The sequence below is a fragment of the Lynx rufus genome, unplaced genomic scaffold (assembly GCF_022079265.1).
Source record: "Lynx rufus isolate CCGP_SWC_20201006 ecotype Redwood Valley unplaced genomic scaffold, mLynRuf1.p SCAF_2, whole genome shotgun sequence".
NCBI classification, from domain to species: domain Eukaryota; kingdom Metazoa; phylum Chordata; class Mammalia; order Carnivora; family Felidae; genus Lynx; species Lynx rufus.
In genome coordinates this window covers 172,342,414-172,367,632 of record NW_025814834.1, presented here as the reverse complement: position 1 = coordinate 172,367,632, position 25,219 = coordinate 172,342,414, and the positions used below count along the sequence as shown (strand labels likewise).

At 39.0% G+C, this 25,219-nt stretch overlaps 1 protein-coding gene across 2 annotated transcripts in view; it reads left to right on the top strand.

Moving 5' to 3' along the window:
* NFIA (nuclear factor I A) overlaps window positions 1-25,219 on the top strand; it is a 367,160-nt gene that overhangs the window by 264,634 nt on the left and 77,307 nt on the right. For both annotated transcript variants that reach the window (XM_047083781.1, XM_047083780.1), the window contains exon 6: window positions 1,904-2,031. In XM_047083781.1, the coding sequence (XP_046939737.1) occupies window positions 1,904-2,031 (128 nt within the window). The remainder of the gene's footprint in view (window positions 1-1,903; window positions 2,032-25,219) is intronic.

Genomic DNA, 25,219 nt, shown 5'->3' with positions numbered 1-25,219 from the left:
AATTGGGTCCTCCACATTTTTTTATTCAGATTGCTGCAATAGCCTCTTAAACACCTCCCTGCCTGTAGGTTCTGTCTCCTTTTTCCTTTGCTTTTCCAAAGCCATCATCTGCAAAATGACCAGAGTGACCTTTCTGAAATCAACTCTAATGTCACTCCCTGTTGAGACTCTTTCAGGGAGTCTCCATTGCTTGTAGGACAAAATCCAGATACGTAATTTCTTCTGTAACCCCCATCCCACTTCTTTCATGATGGCCCTCCCCCGACTTCAGCCAGGCCAAACACCTGGCAGTTCTGTGTGTGTCACGCCTTCCTCATGATGTGGCTTCTGCCTGATACACACCTCCCTCCTGGGAGTGACGTTCAGAATGTCCGTTAACCTGTGTGACGTGAGCATACTGATTAGAACAGTGGTCGCTCTGCCACAGTGCTCACGCTAAGTCCTGGAATGCCCCAGATACACCAGAGACGTTAGCCCTTTAGTTTTTGGATCATGAGGGTGTCCTGGGGCAAATACCGGGGTGGCAAGGGTGGGGAGACTTACAGGGCTTGAGACAGTGGCACTTTGCCAATTGATATAGAAGTATTTCAATATTTTGAAATAATAATGGCTGCCTGAGTGGTGCATGAGCTGAAAAGCAGCCTCTCTGTGCCCTTTCCTTCCTTAAACCCTGTCTCCTTGACACTCAGTCTTACAGCTCAGGAACTATCTCCTTCAGGAAGCTTTTCCCAACCTTCCAGGCATATCATTGTTTGCTTCTTTCATCGAGGAACCCACTGTGTCATACATGCACTTGCACGATAGTACCTGTATTTCTCTTTTGCACAATTTTATTTACGTCTATGAGACAGGGGCCATGTCTGATGCATCTCTATATCCCAGCATTTAGCACAGCCCCTAGTACATAGAAGGGACACAGCGTGTGTTTGATAAATGAAAACATATTAAAAATTCTGTACCCTGACACATGAGGAAGAGGTTTCCCAGTGGGCACTCCCACTAGGTATGAAATCTATTCATTCTGCTAGTATGTTAGTGACATAATCAATTAAGACAATTAGAACATATTAGCAACATGGCATTTCACTGTCTTTTTACTCCTGAAGCCTCAACTTGGGAGAAAAATTCAGTCCTTCAACTGAAAGAAATGAGATACATTCTGGAAATTTCTCAACCATGCCTTTACAAAAATAACAAATCCAGAACTTCATTTTGGGAACCTCTGTAGAGGCACAAAAAGAGGAAGGACATAAAAAGGATAGGGCTGCTCTTTTTTCCATGTCCCCGATTCTCAGAGGGAAATGCACTCCTTGCCCCTATTTTTTTTTATCTGTCTTGTTCACTGTATTATCTCTAGCATCTACATCAGAATCTGGACTATTGTAGCTGCACAGCAAATATTTTTTGAATGAACAGATCCAAATGGAAGATGAGAAAACACAGGGAAAAAAAAACCAAAAGCAATCCAAGCTTTTTTCAAAGAGCTGTCAACCCTGATTTTTACCCTTTCTGGGGTGCCAGAGGTCTAGGGACATTGCTGATGGCTAGGGGCCAGCTGCTGCCTGAGGAGACACGAAATGTGGTCTTCCTACGGACACTTCCCGATGGAGACAAGAGCAGGAGCCAGCCACCAGTTCCTCAAAGGAGTAAAGGAACAGGATGTGGCAGTGGCAGCATCTTGAGGGACAATAAAAATCAAACCCAGACACTTGGAACAACACAGACCCACGACTTTGTTCCACCTCCAGTGACTCACTAACCTGAACCTGAGCCTAGAGAGAGTCCTAGAACTCCACCGAGTTGCCCAATTGCTTCCTCCTTTGGCTTTCTTTCAGCCAGAGATGCAGTGTCCAAGAGAGGTGGTTTGGAAGGCTTTTAAACATGTACCCGTTTATTATTTCAGCTCCACAAAGCGCCTCAAGTCCGTGGAGGATGAAATGGACAGTCCTGGTGAAGAGCCATTTTACACAGGCCAAGGGCGCTCCCCGGGAAGCGGCAGTCAGTCGAGCGGATGGCATGAAGTGGAGCCAGGTAAGCGGGGCGGGCGCGCTCAGGCCTACGATGCACATGGCGGCGGCCATGCCGCGTACAGTGAAGGAAGCAGGCTCGAAGCAGTCGACGTGCTGAACGCGAACACTTGTTTGTCTCTGGCTGCTACTTTCTTGAAAGGGCGGCCGTGCAAAGCAGCAATTCAACTGAAATGAAAGGCTGGAAGAACAGTATGTGGTTTTTGACGCTTCCATATTTTTACCTGCACTACAATCCCATATGCATTTGCCTTTGCTTTTGTCTTTATGCCAAGAGCCTTTGGGGATTGGCTTTTTGGATTGTCTTGGAACAATCTTAAATAGAAACCTGTCAACTTTTTCAACTGGACTAGGAGACTGGGCTCCCTGTGCCACAGTTTATACTTAGATTTGTGTAAAAGGAGGAGATGTTTAAATATTTTTTTCCTAATTTTGGCTATCATCATGATTGTTTTTCTATTTAAATGGAACAACTATCTTTATGTCCATCTCTAGTGAAATAAGCAAATGATGACTGCTATTCTGACCTCCTGGGATAGTCTAATCTTGGCTCTGGAGTCTTGAGAGGAATAGTTTGGATAGCAGGAACCTTTTGAAACCTTAATCAATGTCTAACCTCCACATGAACAAGGGAGAATCTTCTCCAGTGCCTTCCTCAATCTGCAAAGTCAAATGGATCAAGAGGTTAGAGTGTGGGCTTTGGAATAGATAGACAGAATGTAATCCTGGCTCTAGCTTCTGCTGGCTATGGGATTATGGGCAAATGACCTAACCTCTCTGAGCATAAATGTTCCCATTTCTTTATTTTGTCAGTAATAATAGCGGTTTCAGTGCTCTTGAGAATTAAATAAGGTAACATATATGACCCATCTAAGAATTATACATAGCACAGAGTAAGTTTAAAACAAAATGCTTTCTGATCATTCTCCCCCACCTATGCCTCAGAGTGATTCCTTGCAAGAGCAGACAGGCACCAAGGAGATTTCTGAGCCCACCCTTTGGTCTTCAGATCTTAACTTCTGTCTCTCCTCCCTGACATGTTAAAAAGCAGTCCTCAGAGGCAATAGCATGAGGGAGATTTGGGGGTTGATGGAACTGCCCTGTATCCTGACTGTGGTGGTGGGTTCAGGAATCCATCTATACGTGTGTTTATGTTCACAGAAACCTACACCTTCCATCCCCCACCCCTGCAGTTTTATTGTATGATAATCAAAAACAGAACAAGACCGAACAAGACCTCGGGCCCCATTGGACGAGTCCTTTATCTCACTCCCCTTACTAAAAGGCAGAAATTTCACTTGGCCTTGCTTCTACCTAGCAGGCTCACTCACTTATTCAGCCATCCTCATAGGGAGCTTTCTCTGGGTGAGACACCGCCTGGTTCTGGGAACTCCAGGATGAATGGGAAGGTTGTGGCTTTTGCTTTCAAGGAATTCATGGTTGGGGGTCGGCAACCTGCTTAAGGAGATCATTACATGGTGATATGGCAAGTAGGGAGACGGGGACATTAGTCTCCTTTTTCTCATTGTTTCTAATTATTACTAACACAGCACTCAGGGTGTGGTGGACCGTCTGTCAAGGTGCAGCTTCGTGCCACACTTAGCCATGCCAGTTCACTGAAAGTGGCTAAGAAATAAGCCCAGGCTGGGCACCTGGGTATCTCAGTCTGTTGAGCATCTGACTCTTGATTTTGGCTTAGGTCATGATCCTGGGGATGTGGGATTGAGCCCCACGTTGGGCTCTGCCCCAAGCACGGAGCCTGCTTAAGATTCTTCCTCCCTCTGCCCCTCTCCCTGGCTCACACATGCTCTCTCTCTCTCAAAAAAAAAAAAAAAAAAAAAAAAAAAGAAAAAGAAAAAAAAAAACCCAGGCCTAAATGAAAATGCTGACTGCTGACTGCTCATTGCCACTAATGGCATCATCAGCAAGACCTCAGGATAGTGCCAATGAAAAGTTTATGTGCTATTAAAAAATTAAAAGATGTACAACTTCTTTGAACCCTTTTTAAAAGGCTAATTAGAGTCCTATCCAGTTCACCTGCTTCAGTGAAACTCAGAATCAAAATAGATAGGTTTGGTACATTGTGTTCGAGTGTTGTACTAATGCAGTTTTATACATATTGAAGCTGCTTTGCTGTGTTGATGTACATGAAGCTCCCCCACCATGAGACTGTTCTCTGGGTCCTTAAGTAGATTTTTGGGGAGCCTATTGGGGGCAGAGAGGGTAGGTTAAATATAGGGTACTTTGACCTAGTGACTCTTGTTTTCAGAGTAATTCTATTCCTGTTTGCACCTTATGATTTAAATGATCATAAATTTTAACATCTGAATGCCTGTATCCTTCACAGTTATTAAATAATGGAAGTTTAACGGCCGGATTATTTTGGGGTAATGATACTATATATGTAGCATAATAGAAAATCCCCCACAATTATACTATATTCTTGGATTGGTGCTCCATTCTCTATCCCTGTTTCATTACAGAAAAATGCAGTTTCATGGTATATGTGTTGGGAGTGGGGCGGGGGGGGAGGACAGTGGATACATTTATATGTGGCCATATTCAGCATAGAAAGTCATAATTGAAACAGGGCCTGAGGGGACATTAAAACTCAACCAAAGGATGTTGTACATGTTCGTGGTGACTTTGGTGTCATTAACTCACACCAGCCATTTTAAATGGATAATTTATGCTGCCAGATGGTCCTTTTTGGGGATTTTCCATCTAGCCCAATCCCCTTTTTGGCACAGAGAACACCCTTATGTTGTTCCCACACTGATCCGGGCCTGCATAGCTTTTCCCCAGGGGTACAGTTCATTGAGTAGGAGGCTTTTAGTGGTTCACTCATGTAAATTACCTTCAGAACATGTTGGGAGTTATGTATATCTGAATGCACCGGCAGAATCTTGGTTACCTACATTGGAGATTATTCTCTAAAACAAATACTAAAAGATACTTTCTTTTTGCCTCAGAGGTGACACAGGAAGCAAGGCCTGTCCTTACTCCTCACTCAGAGAGCTTTGCATCTGTTTACCTGCCCTCAAATGCTTTTTTAGAACTCCCGGCCAAAAGAGGGCCGAAGGTTGCCAGAGGAGACAAATTTCCTTGAGCAACAGGAAGGCTTTGGAAAGTAAAACAAACCAGACATGCAGTAAATTACATGGGCTCTTTCAAATGTCTTTTGTAGTATCCTGTTCCCCATTAGTTTATCTCAGCACTTTTAGCGCACAGCTCTTATTATCTGGGAAGAAGGGCATAGGAGATGAAAGATGATGTTAGTTTAAGAACATCAGACAACCTCAAGCTGACTTTTGCTTCTCTTACAATGCTACATTTGTTCCCTCCACTTAGTTTCATTTCCCAGTTATCTCAAAAACTGGGTTAGATTCGAAGCTTTGAAGCTAATCATGCACTGATGAAATGAGTCCTATGAAATTCTATCAAGCAAAAACTCACATACCATCAACTCTTGTTTATCTGTACAAATGAAAAATTGCAGAGAAACTGATAATGCACATAAATAGGAAGGAAACCAACAGGCAGGCGCCTACATTGAATCAGACACTGTGCACAGTGCTTTTGGATATATGGTAAAAATTATAGTTAGCGATTGTATGAGTACCTACTGTTTATCAGGTTTTTTATTTAATTACTCTAAATTATGCAAGATAGAATGATCTTGCCTCTGTATAGATGAAAACGGAATTATAAAAGGATAAGTGGGGCACCTGGGTGGCTCAGTCGGTTCAGCATCTGTCTCTTGATTTCGGCTAAGGTCATGCTCTCACAGTTCCTGAAATCGAGTCCCGCATTGAGCTCCTCACTGACAGCATAGAGCCTGCTTGGGATTCTCTCTCTTCTTCTCTTTCTGCCCCTCCCCAGCTCATGCACATGCACTTGCACTCTCTCTCTCTGTCTCTAAATAAATAAATAAATAAATAAATAAAGAATGAATGAATGAATGAATGAATGAATGAATAAGTGACTTGCCTAGGGCCATACAGATAGCAAACCTGTGGATACAGGATCCAAATTTCAACCTAAGTCTAAGTTCAGAGTTTAAGTTTTGTCTTCTGTGCTCAGTAACCCCTTTTACCATAATGTTTATGCTTATAATTTAAGGTCTCATGTCCTGGGCTTGTATTGAAATTAAAACCATAATAATAAAAAACAAAAAACTCATCAGAAAGACCTAAAAAGTCCCCCACTTTCCTTACCCCAAACCCTTGTCATACAACTGTAACCAGAGAAGGGATGTGGGTTATGAAATACTCAAAGGACACAATAGATGAGCAAATAGTATTAACTGTTAACAGAGTAAAATATCATTTTTTCCCATAAAATCCAATCATATTCAGCATCCTGATCTTTCTTCAAATAATATCTCACTGGAGGGGCCCCCAGTGATCTAAATAATTGCTGTTTCTCTTCCATCATTTTATAATTTGTAACCCTACTTTTTTTCCCCTCCATACCACTGTTCATTGCTGCTGTGTTCTGTCTCTAGAATGTACACTCCATGAGCAGTGGGACTCAGTGAGTATTTCCCACTGCTATATTCCCAGCACCCGTATAGCATCTGACACATAATAGGTACTCAGTAAATATTGATTGATTGAATGAACAGAGCCTATAAAGCTCCATTGGGGTGTTGTCAATAAACCTGAAAACAGAATTTGCCACCAGTAATCCTCCTAGAATTGATATTTACTATATTCTCAATCTGTAGACCGTTATTTAGTCACATCCAGATACTAACAAGTAAGCAGAACAGTCGCTGAGCCTCAAGCATGGGCCCCATGGACAGGTAATAGTGTACCAGACTTTATTACAGATACCCTTGCCTTCAAGGGTATTCCTTTAAGTGAATCAAACCTTTATTTTTTTAAGATAGTACTTTATTTTTTTTAAGATAATTCTTTTTAAGATAATTCAGTGTTACAAGCTTTATAACAAGAACCACAATAGTGAATTTTTATAGAATATTTTATGTAACCACCCTGATTTATGTCTGATATTTTTCAGATTTCCATATCAAAGTTTCTCTTACACAAGTATGAGGAACACCCATATGAGACACTATATCGTATGAGGTATAACCTAGCTACTCAAAGTGTGGTCAGAGGACTGGCAACATGGCAACATCACCTGAGAACTTATTAAAAATAAAGAATTTTATGGGGCACCTGGGTGGCTCAGTCGGCTGAGCGTCTGACTTCGGCTCAGGTCACGATCTCACAGCTCGTGAGTTCGATCCCCACGTCGGGCTCTGTGCTGACAGCTCAGAGCCTGGAGCCTGCTTCTGCTTCTGTGTCTCCATCTCTCTCTGCCCCTAACCCACCTACATTCTGTCTCTATCTCTCTCAAAAATAAATAAACATTAAAAAAAATTTCTTTAAATAAGGAATTTTAGGCCCTACCCAAAGCAACTGAATTTTAACAGCTGATGATGTTTGTCTGGGTGATGTTTATATGTGTTAGGGATTGAAAAGCACTCACACAGACCCTTCCCTCGACTGTTCCCTGTGAACAGTGGTGATTATTTTCACCACTCAGTCTTTGTCTAGAGGCACCCTGAACTTTCCATGTTGTACTCCCCAACCTTCCTCCCTATTTTAAATAGGAATGCCTTTAACATTTTTCTAGATAGATAAAAATCTAACCTCTTTTAAAACATATCAGAGAAGGTAGTACACTCACGCAATGATTCATGCAGTGTTTAGATACCTCACTGCATGAAAGAACGTTCTCCATCTCTCTCATCTTCCTCCACTTTAAGTGCACGAAGAATGGCTGATTGGTATAATTCAAGTCAAACCAAGTCATTGAATACTAAGTGCCGACCGGGTGCAGTAATGGAGTACATACAAAGACAACTCCATCAAGTCCCTATTTTTATGGGCGCATCAAATGTCCTCACTTGTCAGTCACTGTCTGTGAGATGAGAGCTGTTGTTTCTGCCCCGTCTCTGTCACAGAGTTACCACGGTCAATGAGGTAATGAATTTGAACTTGAACATTCCAAGTGCCAAAGTCCTTTTTTAAAGTTAATGTTCTCTAATCATGCAAAGTATCATTGAGATTGTACTCAGCTGATGGTAGTTGAAAACAGGCAGGGTTAAATCCTGTAGAAGTAAAAGAAGGCAGTTGTTCAATCTGACTGGAGAATTAAGGACACTTTCCTCAAACGGCGGCCATGGAACGAGGTTTCACTTGGAACCCAGATGAGAAACATTCAGATACTTGAACGTGGGACTTGGTATTTCGCAGCCTTTCATCTATTAGTATATATAAATGTAAGTGCTCTTTCTGCCTCTTTCTTCCTAAGTTGCAAGGCAGCTTTGTGGTTGTCCTATGAACCTTTTCAGGTTCTGTGTCACCCAAAGTGACTCATTGAAGGGTCCAGTGCATTTCACAGATTCCTGAGGGCCACCACTTACTGTGCTTAGGACCACACCTGCATCAAGCATATACATTTCAGTGTAGTTGCAGCAGAAGTTAAGATCAATTTCTGTTGCGAAAAAACATGAAATTATGGGACTTTTCAGTGAAATCTAGTACTGTGCCTGAAAACAGGAGTAAGAGGCTCCTTCAATTTTCTCCTGTAGAAAATGTTCAGAAATAGCATGGCCTTCAATTATATTGGGATTGCAAAACCTTGCTAACAGACACAATTGCATTAGCCACGTTGTTGGACGTTCTACACAGTTCAGTGAAACATTTGTAAGTCAAATTTGATAAATAGTAAGTTTAATTGTAGTTATTTTCATAAAATCTTTCAGTGATAAACTTCTTTCAGAGATAAACTTCTTCCCAAAGACTAAGTAGTCTTCATTTTTGAAGGTCAAAATCAAGCACTCCAGTAATATGTGGTCTGTTCTTACCATAATTATTAAGTAAAGAAATACATTTTTTAAAGGCATTTGTAGAAGAATGGCTTCGTAAACATCTGGTCAACCTCTAGCCTGGGACCTTTAGAACCAGAGTTCAGTGTCACCGCCACTGCAAGCACAGTTGCATTTTTCAGACTTCTGTTCGTTCGTTGTAATTTTAAATACCACACGTTAGGTTCACTTGGATTCCCAACTCTGCTGGTCCTAATTTGACTGCCAGCCATCATCCATCAATTATAAGAGTGGGGGAAGTTTACCAACTTAAACTTGTAGCTGAGACACATAAGGAGGAGGCCTATTATCAGTGCCAATAAAAAGGCAGCAGGCTGGTAACAGTAGTACATTGATCACAGACACTCCGCTGCACTAGCATATATTAGGGACAGTGATTAAATCTCCCACAGTCTCCTGCCGTAATAAGAATAGTCACTGTTACAGAACACTGCCATAGGATCAATGTCTTGGCTTTTCTTCTGCATTTATGGAGCAGTGGGGAAGCATCATTCTGCAGCAACATTCTCTTCCATTATCCCTTGAGTATTGGCACCTGCTCATTAGAGATGGGTACACCAGGGAACACTGGTAGAGTAGCAAGGCGGCTGTTCTTTAGTGACCCTCCTTTATCAGAGAAATTTCATCCAAACAAGGGGTTATGACAGGAAAGCTATATTACACAGTAGCACTCTAACCACCCTTCCAAAATGTCCTTACTTTTTTTTTTTTTTATCAAGGCTGTTTTTATTTTTTAAGGCCAAATAAAGGGCCCAAAATAACCTATTGTAATCGGGAGTCCAAAAGGTTACCTATAAAAAGAAAAGAAATACTCTCCCCACATATACATAAATGTATCATATACGAGGAAGCACAGTAAAAAAAAAAAAAAAAAAAATTACTGTTGTTTTCCTGAAGCCCAGTATAGTACGTGGCACAGGGTACCCATTCAATCAATATCCGTTGAATAAATAAACGATAAGATGGAGGCCACGCATGTCTGATCTCACCCTTTGCGCAGGGTGAAGTGCTCTGGAGGCAGAGTGCCGCGTAGGTTTGTTGTACGAAGGAGTGAAGCTTCACTTGTATCTGAGAACCCAGATGCACAATTTTGTGAATACAGAGGCTCCCAGGAAAACAGATGCTGCATTTCAGCTGGGCTTGTCTGAGTAAATAAATTATCCAGATCTCCAAATTTTTAATTTCATGTTTGAAATTGAGGCTGTGTAAACATTCCAGAAAGAAGGAAGAAAGAGATGTAGCTTATACCTTGGGTGTGTGTGTGTGTGTGTGTGTGTGTGTGTGTGTGTGTGTGTGAAATCTTCTGCCCTGCCCTGTTCCTGTCTCCATCTTCAGCACAGCCCCAGTGGCCTCTGTTAGCAAAGTGCTGGCTCATCATGTGGCCTTATTTAGCATGTAGTAAGGAGGAACCGTAAAGCAAATTTTATTCCAGCCACAACAATCTTCACAGGCTCGCTGAGGAGGGAGAAAATAAGAGTGAAATAGAATGTGTTGCAAAGAGGAAAGAGTACAAATTAAGAATCAAAACTCTACAATTCTTGTATTCTGCCATGAACCCAACCCGCCTGGGAATTTTAGCCGAGTACTTCTCTGAATTTTCATTTCCTCCTATGTAAACAACTGGGGGCAGGGGAACAGCTTAGCCTGCATGATTTGTAAGTTTGAAATGATCAGCTGAGATGATAATAGAAGTAGGGACTGCCATTTATGAAGCACCAGCTGTGTGCAAGGTTCTGTGCATGGCACCAGACGTATTTTTAACATATGTAAAGTAGACGTAATAAACCATAAAGCTTTATACAAATCCTATATATCTTTTTGTTCCGGTAAATACTTTGAAAACTCTGAAGTGCTGTATGAGTTTAAGATACAAGCATTCCTCAGTTGTTTGTGCTCCCCTTTATTGTACTTCTCAGATATTGTGTTTTTAACAAATTGAAGGTTTGTTGCAATTCTGTGTCAAGCAAGTCTCTTGGCATCATTTTTCCAGTAGCATTTGCTCACTTCATGTCTCTGTGTCATATTTTGGTAATTCTTGCAATATTGCAAGCTTTTTCATCACTATTATATTTGATATGGTGATCTGTGATCAGTGGTTATGTTGTAGGAAGCTCCGATGATGGTTAGCATAGAAATAAGGTATTTTTATTTTAAAGTTTATTACTTATTTTGAGAGAGGGAGAGCATGGACAGGGAACAGGCAGAGAGAGAGGGAGAGATAGAATCCCAAGCAGGCTCTGGGCTGTCAGCATGGAGCATGACACAGGACTGAAACCCACGAACCATGAGATCATGACCTGAGCCGAAACTGAGAGTCAATCGCTGACTTAGCCACTCTGGTGCCCCAGTAATAAAATATTTTTAAATTAAGTTATGTACATTGTTTTTTTAGACATAATGCCACTACCCACTTAGTAGACTATCGTATAGTGTAAATATAACTCTTGTATGCACTGGGAAACCAAAAAATTCATTTAATTTGCTTTATTGCAATCTTTGCTTTATTGTGGTAGTCTGGAACCGAACCTGCATTATCTCCAAGGTATGCCTGTAGTCACATGCTCTACCACTGAGCTGTACCCCCTCCCTGAGGCATGCCTGTACATGAAATTAAGTTGAAAACATATTGCACATATCTGTGTCTTTTTTATGCAAAGCACTATGCAAGGTGATACAGGGAAAAATAAACAAACAACCCAAGATAGACCTTGCCCTCAAACTGCTTACAGCCAGCGAAGGAAGGAGGGGTAACTGCTTAAACAAGTATCCAGTGGCTACAATACAAGGCAAGAGTAGGCTGATTTATGCAGGGTAGGAGTTTATTCATTGGCTTGGGCCACAGTCCTCCACTCTGTCAACCATTCCGTTATTAAAGGAGCATCAGTAAATGCTAGTCCCTTCATAATAGAAGTCTTATCTTTCTTTATCTCTAAAAATCATGCAGAAAACCAGTGTGCTAGAAATCTCTCAGGAAATACACAGATCTTTCTGCACCCATGGACTCAAATCTCCCCTTCCTGAAAAAAGAGTGTTCTGATTTATGGGTAATGAAATTGGGCAGAATCTAAGCAAATGTTTACTTAGAGGAAACACAATTATTCTGAATTAACATTCAATTCACCAAAGGGAAGAATAATCAGAAAGTATAGTTGGAAGAGAAGAAACAAAAGAGATAGGTATTTATAGGTAACTAGATAGATAGCAGATCAGACTTACCTTAGAGTTCACTGTGCTGGTTTTCCTGTATCTAATACATTTTATTTATCTAATAAACATTATTAGATATTTGTAGAACTCAAACAGAAGGTGGTTTTAACCTCTGATATAAAGAGAAAAAATTCTTTAGTGTTCTTACTTCGTCCGTTCTTTGAACATAATGTAGATATTTCATAGACTCAAATAGTACCACAATTTGATTAACAATGAAAGGTAAATTAACCTGTATTTTGTCATTGGAATGCTGCTGGAATTTTAAATATGTGTTTTATAAGTAATAGCCACTGTTTATTGAGTGCTTACTATGGGCCAGATATTGTTCTAAGACATATATATTTTTAATTTGTAAAAAATGATACAGGTCAGTAATAAGTCTGTTTTCAGACTTACTTCCATTTCTCATATGTTTTTTATACTTTTCCCACATACTGAGTATTCTATTTAAATGTTAAATAATCAAATACAGCACCATCGGTCTATCTAGGAATAAAGTTATCTTTTTTTTTGGCATCAGTGTCTTTACTTTATTAAAGACACTGATACTCCAGAATAGTATCACCATACTCCAGAATAGGGGCTTTATGTGGGGACTAGGGGAGAGAGGAAAGAAAGAAACCCTCCTGCCCACACAGATCTCAAGAGTCCATAGCTTTTCTGCCTGTGCTACATGGCAGTTTCTGATGAGGTTGTCCACATCCCAATTGCTTTCCTACTCAGCAGAGGACCACAATAATGCCTATTTATCCAACTCGATCCAAACAAGGATTTCAAATACATCATAAACTCATCAATTAATCAAAGATATGACACCCATTTCAAGATTACGAGAAATGCTCACATTGACATAGTAAATCAGGGGCTGTCCCCTGATGGATTCCTGAACAACACAACAAGTCCTAAAATGGAGAGGGTTCTCTCCAGCGCTGAATCACAAAGTGTGTCTCTCAAATAGGAGACTTCAGGAATCAAAAAGTCACTTTATTTCATAGCATCATTTAACCTTGATGAACAATTAAACTGCCATAGAAACACTGAATCTTTTGAAATACAGTTAATTGGCTTATGTCTTCAGAGAAAAGTATTACTGACCTCCCTTTATTAACAATTGAAAGCCCCTCTGAAACTTCTGGATTTAAAATACTGGGTTACTCTGGTTCTTGGTTCTCTGGTCTGTTTAGAGTGAGAACTCTGTGTTGTGATCCGGTTCCTTCAGCCCACTGTGGAGAGCGGGCTTTACAGACAGCTGTGAATGTGTGGTAGTCATTCAGATACTACTGCAGCTCTTCCGGGTTTTAATGTGGTCCGAACATCTCATTGCCCTTCATTTTGAAGAAACATTGCTGTCTTTAGCGATTGTATGTAATGAGATGTAGTTAAAATTTTCATTTGCATCGCTGGAAATGCACTCAGACCATTAGGAAGTCAAGGAATGACAACCCAATATCCATTTCTAATCTGAAGTGTCCTCTGTAATACCAGATTACTCCGCCTTGTTGGGTATCCCAACCCAGAAATCACTTCGCTGTGATCAGCTTCCAAGATTAATGAATTCTAGTATACCAAGATTACTTACGACTCAATGCCAGTCGGGATTTGCCATCTGCCTTTCAGCCATTTCATGAACCCAACTGAAGAGAGGGTTTATCAAAATGGCTGTGCAACGTCTCCTGTGTTTTAACACTCTTTAGGGACTGATATACGCAGCTCTTCGTGTTCTTATGTCAAAATACATATGTAAGGATTAAAAGTAGTATGGGTTGCATAAGAGTGCTTTTCAGGGCCAGTTATTCTTTGATATTTATCACTTCATAGTGGTGACACCTGCTTCTAATTTTAAGAGTTCTCTTTTTCAGTGGGTGATTTTTTTTTCTTTTCAGAAAAGAAATCTTATCCTCAAAAGACTTAACTGGTAATTTTTCTCCTTTTGATGTGCTTGATATTTTTATGAGTTTGTCCATCAGCATTGAAGCCTTAACATGCCTTTAGGTAAAAAAAAAAAAAAAAATCTTTATAATACATAATCATTATATTGGGTTACATAAATTTATGTCCTGGCCACACATTTGGAGACTTTTCCAGAGATATAGTTTGTTTTAAATGTCATTATCTGCCACTTGGACTAGTTGACAGTTGTCTTAAATTGACAAAGCCATAGAAACAAACTCTGTCTTGTGGGAGCAGTTCAGCAACTTACATTCAGTACACAAATTTGGTTGTTGTTTTTTACGTGCAGGGACACAGTTGCTGACAACTGTCATTTGAGATTGGAAAGTGGAAGGGAAAAAAAGAAAGGACCCTCATTTTGTCTCTTTAGACACATATGGAAATAGTCCTTTGGTTTGACGATAGCCAGCCCACTTGTAGAGCCCAACATGGTTTGCTTTTCAGTTTTTATCTTGTGTAAAGACCTTTTCCTAATAGATGCTGGGTAAAGTTAATTACACGAGTAGAAAAAGCTGCAAAAGATGGTATATTGCTAGAAGCCCTTTCTGATTGGCCTGTGGGGAGTTGTCTGTATAAAATTGGATCCTTGTGTTGGGATCCAAAAAAAAAAAAAAAAGGCGTGAATATGAAGGAGAAGCGCTAAATCATGACTCCAGAGAGAATGTCGGCCACGAGCAGTTTTTAGTTTAAGTGAAAACCAAACTTTAGGATTTGGACAAATAAGACAAGGAGAAAAAAGCGTGAATCATTAACTTAAGCATTAATCATCATTAAGCATTATGGTGATCACCAAACTTAAATAAGGTTCTCTACTAAGGCTGTGACTGAATGGAACGAACTCCTTGACTTAATTGATATGAAAAACTGTGCCAAGTATTTACCCTTAGTGTCAGCTAAGTAATTTTTAATAAAATATTTCCAAGATATGAAGACAGTTAAGAAAACAGCACGGTTTTTAATAATTGCACTCCTAAGTAAACGGATCTATCATTACGTTGTCACAAAGAATGACAGTGAGCAGAAACATCCTGCTAATCCCTCTCAGATAAGTATTCAGTGTAATTAGACAGACGCTGTCTCTTGTGTTGAGTGTAGCATTAATCAGGAGAAGTGCAACTTTACACAGAAATTTTTTTTTTTCCTGAGATGTCATTGTTAAAAAAAAAAGAGACTATTTTGTCAGATATTTTGGAAAATGATTTATGGAGTTGTGTATAGTTATTTCCCTTTTTAATTTTAATTTTTTTGTTTTAATGGTGTTTAATCAGAGCGTGGTCCTTTTGCATCCACAAAGCTGCATTTGAGATTCGTGGTTCATTTTGTTTTGCATAATGAGCATAACTTGCAGTGTTTTTAAGCTTTGAAATGACCTTGTGGCTCATCTGTCTAAAATGAAGGCATAACTCTTGGAAAGAGAGGTTTTCCTTATAAAGAAAGGGCCAGGAGTTTTCTGCATTAAATAAGAGCTCAAAAGAGAATCTCTTTCTGTGAAAAATTCCATGTTAAAATGATGAAATGTGTTGCCCCCTTCCAGCATCCACAGGCATTGCCTTTAAAAAAAAGGAAAAAAAAGTTTCCTTTTGCTATGTAGCGTCCTGCTTGAACTATGAACTACTGCATAGTTATAAAGTCCTATCAGTTCAGCTCCTTACACAGCTCTGTCTTCCCAGTTTCTCAACAACTCAAACGCCTTTGATGGCAAAGAATAGGGTTATTGAAGGATGGTGGGCAGATTTCACTAAGTAACAGGTGGAGGTCAAAGTAGTTTATTTGCGGGGATGAACAGTACAGAGATGAAAAATCAAATGCTTTGCCATAATAAGGTTTAGCAGGAAAATGCTGACTACACTAAGCTTAGATTCTAGCTGACAGAACCTTTTCTAGTGTTCATTACTTGATTTCACACTTCAAGCAATTTGAAGAGGCCTAAAATTATATTTCTTTTTTCCTCTATGAAATGTTCCAGTCAGTTTCAAATTTTACCTTAAGTAAAGTGATGGGTGTTCTGCTCGCATCCAAGGAACACAGGGATGAATAGATCCCCGGTGCAGGCTTATCCCAAACATGGAACATCACAGACGACATCTCTAAAATTAAATTTTACCAGTACGACCCTTAAACTCCAAGCTTTTGATCATGTTCTGACTGACAAAATCAGTGAGCATATTTTAATAAACACTTAACTTCACATCACCGAAACTGGTATTCTAGATAGAGAAAACTACCTATAAAGATGTTCACCAAGCTTGAGCACTGGTTTATCCCCAGCCTGTTGGCAATGGGGAGGAGAGGGCTACTGATCCTTCATCCTCCCCGCACCACCACAATATGTAATTCTGTATTTGTATAGTACCTATGTTTTACTTTTGTAACTTACAAAAGGGCTAAACATGCTGAAAAAATATAAAAGTAAGATTTACCTGTTATACAACAATAGGACCAAAAAAGTGAAAAATTATTTGGTGGCATGTAAACCAGGGCTGTCTAATAGAACTTTCTGCAGTGATGCAAATGTTCTACATCTGCACTGTCCAGTACTGTAACAACTAGTCAAATATGGCTTTTGAGCACTTGAAATGTGGCTGTGCTGAGCAACTGAATTTTTAAATTCATTTCACTTTAATTAATTTAAATTTAAGTAGCCACATGTGGCTAGTAGCTACCATATTGGATAGGGCAGATATGAACCAAACATATGTATGATTGAGTTTTTTACTTTTCAGCTGGGTATCTAGGCAGGATGAATAAAACATTATGCTATGCTATACTATATTTATTTTTCATGCAAAGGAAATTACTTGGTTTTCTCAGTAATTTCTTGTTTATTCTCAGTCCTCTGTGAATATGTGTGATTGCTGTGTTGAGCCAAAATCAGTCCTTCCCTAAACACATGGAGGATGGGATAGAGGCAAGAGAGAATGGATAGGGAATCTCCAACTTGTAAATATTAGGAGCATGAAGTACAATTTTTTAAACTTCAGTCCTGACACTGGGGTGTCTGTACTTATCCTGAAAGGAGAGGAAATCCCCTAAAAAATCAGGGAACTTTATTGTTGGCCCAGGAACCAGATCTTTACATGACATTTTCCTTGTGTCTATTCTTTACTCTCTCGGGTTGTAAATTTTCACTCACAAATGAACATTTGGAATACATTAGAGAACTCATCATTTCTTTTCTCCTGAATAATCCATATAATTTTTACTCCATTCTCCCATTTTAAAAAATTGAAGAAATCACTTGTATGCAAGCCTTTTAAATTACCTGAACTTCTTTATGATGTGGTAATTCTTTGGGGGGTCCTTTCTGCTCATCTGAAATGGTTGCGTATAGAGTAAGAAGGATGAACCTCAGAAGCTGTATTAACTCCCATTTTATTCTCCCCATCATAAAAATGATTTTAAAACGTTTCTATTCACTGAAAAAGGGTAAAAGTCAAAATAGTCTGAATGTTTTACCTTTTTTATTGTTGAGTGTGTTAATCATAATAAATTACATTGGAATGAACCATAATGGATTTTATCATTAAGACACAAATCTAAGACGAGTGCAGGATCTTGAACTGCTCCCCGTAGCACACAGCATGTGTTTCTACCCAGAGGAACAGAATGGCCCTTTAACTGTGGGATTAATCTGTGCAATTACAGCCTTTATTTAGCATCACGGTTGACGATCATCTCATCACAAGGTACAGATGAGATGGTCCTAGAAAGGTCCTGTTCTTGCCTGTGTAGCAGCTGCTTACGGAGTGCTGTGCTCTCTCCAGCTGGAAGAGGTGAAGCCAAGCATAAATTTGCTGGTGGTAGATGACTTGTAAAATATGGTACGGGTACTATTCAACTTTCATCCTGAGTCTGAGGAATGACACTGATGCCTTCAGTCCGACAGACATGACTGGGGTACCCATTGCCCACACTTCCACCAGGAGGTGCAAGGGAATCTGAATGGCCGGGCGGTGAAGAAAACAGCCACAGTAGCAGTTAGCATGCCATTTAGGCTGTAGAACAATATATAAGTATCCTTAATGAGCTCTGTTTTAAACGAGCTCGCGATTAGTCTGAATTAGGAAGATAGATAAATGATCAGAACTTATTTCAGGAGGAGGTGCCTTGGTGGAGCAGGGCACCGGAAGCGGAAAGAGCTCTCTCCTGCTGGGTTCAGATCCCGGCTTGGAGTAGTGACTGTGGCTTCTTGCCTTCTTCGGGACTTCCTTCCCTCAGCTGTCCTCTTTCTGAGTCTTTGCTTTCTGTCTGTCTCCTGGACTGTTCCTACTGGTAGGCAAGCATGCTTCACTGCCTCCCATCTTCAAGAAGCTCTGCCTTGCTTCCCTGCATCTCCTTAGAGCTAATACTCTAGCTTCTGCTTCCCTCCAAAGACTGATTTCACAAAGAGTTGAGTATGCCCATTTCCCCTGCTTCATCATTCCTGATTTTGTAAACCATTCTAACCTGTGTTCCATGGGCCTTACTCCCCTGGAGCTCATTTATTCTCATTACACGTGATCTCTCAATAGCATTTGATTGACTCCATCGTAACCTTCTCCTTGAAATGGTTTCTATAAAACTTTGCTTTCCTAGGAGTTAAATGACTCTGCTAAGTTGCCTATTTTGATCCTGACTTGAGTAGTTTAGGGGCCTCCCTTGTTGTCAAGACTTACTGAATTCTAGACAATTGTGTGTGTTAGACTCTACCTCTGGTTTAGGTAGTATTTACTACATTATAACATAGAGAAGGTTTGGAAGGTATCAGTCTCAAAAAAAGAATTTTGGTCTTTCTTATGTTTGTAGGAGGCTTTATAAAGGAAGCAACTTGTTGAATAGGCAAGAGACCTATTGTAAATATTAAATGTATATATTTACTCTTTTACAATTTAACATCTTTGGATCATTATGTTCTTCTAAGACTGTGATATTTATTTCTTGGAGATTCTATTTTAGAATTATAATAAGGGCATGTGTGTGGCTCATTCGGTTAAGCTTCTGACTTTGGCTCAGGTCATGGTCTCCCAGTTCATGAGTTTGAGCCCTGTGTCAGGCTCTGTGCTGATAGCTCAGAGCCTAGAGCATGTTTCGGATTCTGTGCTTCCCTCTCTCTCTCTGTCCCTCCCTACTCACACTCTTTCAAAAATATGTAATACTCTCTCTCTCTTTCAAAAATATATAAACATTAAAATTTTTTTAATTAAAAAAATTTTTTTAAAGAATTACTGGTAATAAATGCAGTATGTTTAATAAAATCCTAACTAATCCCTACTAATGCCAAGAAAAACCTTTGGTATAGAAGATACAATGATTCTTAGTATATTTCAGATTCTTTTTTATTTTTTGCCTGTTCTTTTGCAGTTGATACAACCTTCCTTTGAGTTTTTTCTCTGCATAACCAAATTAGAAACTTCAACTATAAATATACTTTATTGACTTAAATAGGACACTGTTTTTATAATATACAAGGGAAACTATATGAGGGTAGTGTGATGTATTACAAAACATACAAGTTTCAGAACAAGAGAGACCTGAGTCTGAAATACCACTTAATAGCTGTATGATCTTGAACAAGTTGCTTGATATCTCTTGGTATCTAGTTTCTGCATTATTAAGTTATAAGTAGGCAGGATATTAATACCTAAAATGGAAGCATGAAATACATGATTACATGATACATTAATACATGAAAATACAAGCATTTGAGATGTTTGTAAATACATGGTACATAGTAGGTACTCCATAATTTGTAGATTTTGCTATTTATCTGTTTTGGGGAAATGATAAATATAAGAGGTTTGATGACCATCTCCTTAGCTGCCTCCCAGCCCTCTTGAGGCCACTAGATGGATGAGGCTTCCAGTAGTCTTTAGGTCTGGTATAGTAATTGCTCTGCTAAAGCAGTAGTAAAGATAGGTCATTGGGAATTAGATGAAGGCAATGATCTGGAGAATATAGACAGTCAAACGTGAACAGCCAAACTTGCAGCATTTTGTAGTCCTCTCTAACCTGCTTAAATATTGGATTTTAAAACAAAAGTGCAGAGTCTACTTGTTTCCAGCATTCTTCCCAAACAGATTGCAACTATAAATGAACATTACTGAAAATTTTCTGTTCTTGACTTTGATAGTTTGAAGAAAGAAATACATGCCAGTTAAATCTTCTCTGACAACTTGAATTACAGCACCCCCAACTCCTACAACAGATGAGATAAGGTCCTGCTGTCCTGAGCAGCATTACCAGGGATAATTTTCACAGGACAATGAATTTTTGATAAGTCCTCCAACAAATCCAGAATGTTGTTCCATTGTTTCTGGAATAGTTCTAGTCTATTGTGTGATCTCTCCCTTCTCCCCCTGCTTCCCATTAGTATTGTATCTACATTGATGACTAAAAATCCCCTTTAAGAAGCTTCCTTAAGCAAAGAACAGCATTATGCTTCCTTCTCATTCCTGTAGGACTTGCTTCATAATTTTCCCTATAAAGTTCTTGGTCAAAGTGTTTAGTAATCTCATAATTTGGGAGAGAGAGGGAGTTGAAATTAATTATGTGTTTTTTTCCCTGTGTCTTATTTTTACTTTTTGTAACATCAAGTTATAGAAAAACTTACCCCCCCAAAAAAACCTTGATTTTTTATAAGAGACCCCAAGAATTATTTTTGAGTTGATTTTCATGTCATTTGATCTGCTTTTGTTATTAGTATGTTTTTTTAAGAATCAGAGGGAAATAGAAATTTTCCAAAGTGTTTATGCCTTTGGAAATAACCACTTATTTGCCTCTTTGCTACATGCAGAGATGTCTTAACTGTTTTCTCTGGGTGAGTGTAGACTAGTGGAAAACCACACTACCTAGGATGCATTTGCTAAAAATCATGGAAGCTTCTGGAATTCTAGAGAGTAATTAGTGCATAGTCAGCATCTTTAATGCACACATTTCTAGCATGGACTGTAGTCTCATATTTGAATATCATCTTAGTTTGTTATTGCTGTATAACAAATTACCACAAATACAGTTTAAAAAAAAAAACACATTTATTACCTGACAGCTTCCATGGGTCAAGAGTCTGGACACAGCTTAGGTTGTCCCTCATCTCAGGGTCTCACATGGCTGCAATCAACATTTCATGCAGACTACATTCCTTTCTGGAGCTCTGAGTTCTCTTGCAAACTTTCATGATTATTGGGAGAATTTAGTTCCTTATAGCTTTACGACTAAGGTTCCACCTTGCTTAGAGCTGGCTATCAGCCAGGGGCCTTGCTTAGCATCTAGAGGTCCCTGCAGTTCCTTGCCATGTGGCCCTCTCACAGGCTCTTTCCCCTGGTGGCAGCTTACTTCTTCAAAGCCAGCAGGAGAACCTCTCTGACCTCTATTCTAGTCCCTCTGTTACAGGGTTTACCTGATTAGGTCAGGCCCACCCAGAATAATAATCCTTTACTTAATTCAAAGTCACCTGATTAGGGACTGTAATTACATCTGCAAAAGTCCCTTCACCTTTGCAATACAACAACCTGATCACAAGAATAGCATCCATCATATTCACAGGTACTGCCCACATTCAACTGGAGATTACATTAGTATGTACCCCAGGGGCCAAGAGCCATGGGGCCATCTTAGAATTCTGACCGCCACAAATATTAATGATGACTGTAATGGAATCTTTGCAGGTACTGTTTTTGGCCTGTACTTTCAAAGTTTTCTTGTTGGGCTTCTCACTGCCTTCAAGGATCAGAGTCACTGAATGACTAGAATTTCATGTTTGCCTGGGTCTTCTGGACACTGAAATGACTCAGGTAGCTTAGGAAAATGGCAAAGTGAGAGAAATCTGGAAAGTCTGATGAATAGTGAACCAATGACAAGCCAAAATGCTTCTTGAAATCCATCTTCTATTTTCTTTACCACCATTGGGGTTTTTATGGCAATCAATAGGAGAAAATGTTCCATTTAAACACACCATTCTGCTCAATTTCTGCTTCTTGTTCTATAAACTTCTTTATTTTACATATTGAAAAGAACTTTGAAATAATATTTTGTTTGTTCCAGGAAAAGGGCAGTATTATTTTATAATCCTTTTTAAAAAATCTGAGAGTGAGGGAGGCAAACCATAAGAGACTCTTAAATACTGGAGAACAAACTGAGGGTTGATGGTGGGTGAGGGACAGGGGAAAGTGAATGATGGACATTGAGGAGGGCACTTGTTGGAATGAGCACTGGGTGTTGTATGGAAACCAATTTGACAAATTATATTTAATATGAAACAAAAAAAATCTGATACTTTTTTTTAGACTTTTTTTATTTTTTTAAATTTTATTATTTTTTTTAAATTTACATCCAAATTAGCATTTGGTGCAACAATGATTTCAGGAGTAGATTCCTTAGTGCCCCTTACCCATTTAGCCCAAACGCCCTCCCACCCCCCCCTCCAGTAACCCTCAGTTTGTTCTCCATATTTATGAGTCTCTTCTGTTTTATTCCCCTCCCTGTTTTTGTATTATGTTTGTTTTCCTTCCCTTATGTTCATCTGTTTTGTCTCTTAAAGTCCTCATATGAGTAAAGTCATACGATATTTGTCTTTCTCTGACTAATTTCACTTAGCATCATACCCTCCAGTTCCATCCACGTAGTTGCAAATGGCAAGATTTCATTCTTTTTGATTGCTGTGTAATACTCCATTATATATATATATATATATATATATATATATATATACATACACACACATCCTATATATATATATATATTCATTCTTTTTGATTGCTGTGTAATACTCCATTATATATATATATATATATATATATATATATATATATATATATATTGCTGTGTAATACTCCACACAACACATCTTCTTTATCCATTCATCCATCGATGGACATTTGGGTTCTTTCCATACTTTGGCTATTGTTGATAGTGCTGCTATAAAAATGAGGGTGCATGTGTCCCTTCAAAACAGCACACCTGTATCCCTTGGATAAATGCCTAGTAGTGCAATTGCTAAGTCATAGGGTAGTTCTAATTTTAGTTTTTTGAGGAACCTCCATACTTTTTTCCAGAGTGGCTGCACCAGCTTGCATTCTGAAAAAAATCTGATACTTCTAAAAAATACATTGAAATTAAAGTTTTGATTTATTAAGAAAAAGCCAGTCAGTCATTAATCCTTACAGTAATTGCATAACAATTGTGCATAGCTAATTGGTAAAAGAAATTCTAACAAGAAGCTTATTTTTAATCTATGGGGCAGAAACTAAACTTGATTTCGAAAATATAAGTCAGGATTAATGTTCTCTCACTTTTAACATAAAGTATTTTACTACCATTTTGAAATTTTATCCTGTCAATTAAGTATACGAAGCAAATTAACCAAAACATACATTATGCATATGGAGAAAATATTAAAGTATATAATAAGGAAATGTGCTCGATACAAGTCTTTAAAAATTGAAAACACAAAGTAATTTTGAGATTCATGACAGCCTTAGGGATCATATTACTTGACTGCGATAAATTTAGAAGATTATACATAGTTTGGCTTCTTCTTGCGTGCAGACAGTATTTCTTTTCTCTTTAACTCTTTCAAAAAAGATTCCAATTTTGCTGTTTTTGAGTCCATTTACCAACTTAATCATTCTTTATGCTTGTTATTCTCTAAATTTTACCTATATTCATTCCCCTTTTTTTTTTTTTTTCAACGTTTATTTATTTTTGGGACAGAGAGAGACAGAGCATGAACGGGGGAGGGGCAGAGAGAGAGGGAGACACAGAATCGGAAACAGGCTCCAGGCTCTGAGCCATCAGCCCAGAGCCTGACGCGGGGCTCGAACTCACGGACCGCGAGATCGTGACCTGGCTGAAGTCGGACGCTTAACCGACTGCGCCACCCAGGCGCCCCTCATTCCCCTTTTTAAAAGACTAAATGTACATGGTGGATTTAAGTCAATATTTCTGCAGTATTTAGAATGGCATGGGATGGGACACGTGAACTTTTCAAAGAAATGATAACTTTTCCTTGAGTCCAACCATTTTCTTTCTTATGTAAGGTTAGTTCAGATACTGCATTTCATCAGTGATTCCATTGTCTGAAAAAAATCCTGCCATCTTAAAAGTTTTGACATTTTCATTTTCTCTTCTCTTTCTGTTTCGTGACACATAATTCAGGCATTTGACTGATTTTAAATCAGTGGACTGGTTGACAGCCTAAAAATGTGTTTTGCACGGGAGAGGCTTAAATGAATTGAGAAGTTTGTTGACATTTGGGTAACTTTGTATTTCTTCCCTTTAATTTTTTAATTTGAAATCTCCTTTCTAATGTAATTATGTGATTATACCTTAGGCTAGGTTACTTGGCATGAATGTTGATCCAAAACCTCAACCCATCATAATGATGTTAAGATATTGGTATGGTGTGATTTTGGTTACTGATTCAAAGAGCAAAGAAACATAGCTAAAGTTGCTTCGTGACTCACTTTTCCATTCAAATCACATAGATACTGATCTGGAATGGATGGGATCTAGATTGGTGGTATGAAGTTCTAGATTGGTGAACTTGTTTCACACACAAGTTGGTGTGAAATCACACACCACTTCATATTGTCTTTCCATTGCACCACACAAATATGCTCACCAACTTGCAATTTCTTTCTTTCTTGGGGTCACACTCCCTAGTTTTACTAGGCCCCCACACATCAATGAGTAAAGCCACAGATAAAGCTGCAACCGTTACAAGTAGTGTAAATATCTTTTCAGGCCACTTGCTGTGTCCTAGACCCTCTGTTGAATATCCTGAAAACGGAAGGGGCAAAACAGACATGGTCTCCATCCTTATAGAATCTGTAGTCACACTTGGAGCTTGTGTGGTAGAACCTTATTAAGGAAATCTGTGATCGGAAATAACAAGGACACATTTATATACAGGCCGAACTAAGTTTTGGAACAGATCTATACCTACAAAGTGCTTGGCACAGTGCATTGTAGTCAGTAACTACTCAATAACAGGTACATGCTAATATCATTATTACTTTTATATCCTATTTTTCCAGCTCACCCAATAATTCTCTGGTCATAGAATACAACACATATAGACATACGTAAGTAAAGGAGATCTGAGTCTTTTGACACGAGTACAGACCAGTTTTGAGCTGCAAATTTAAAAGAG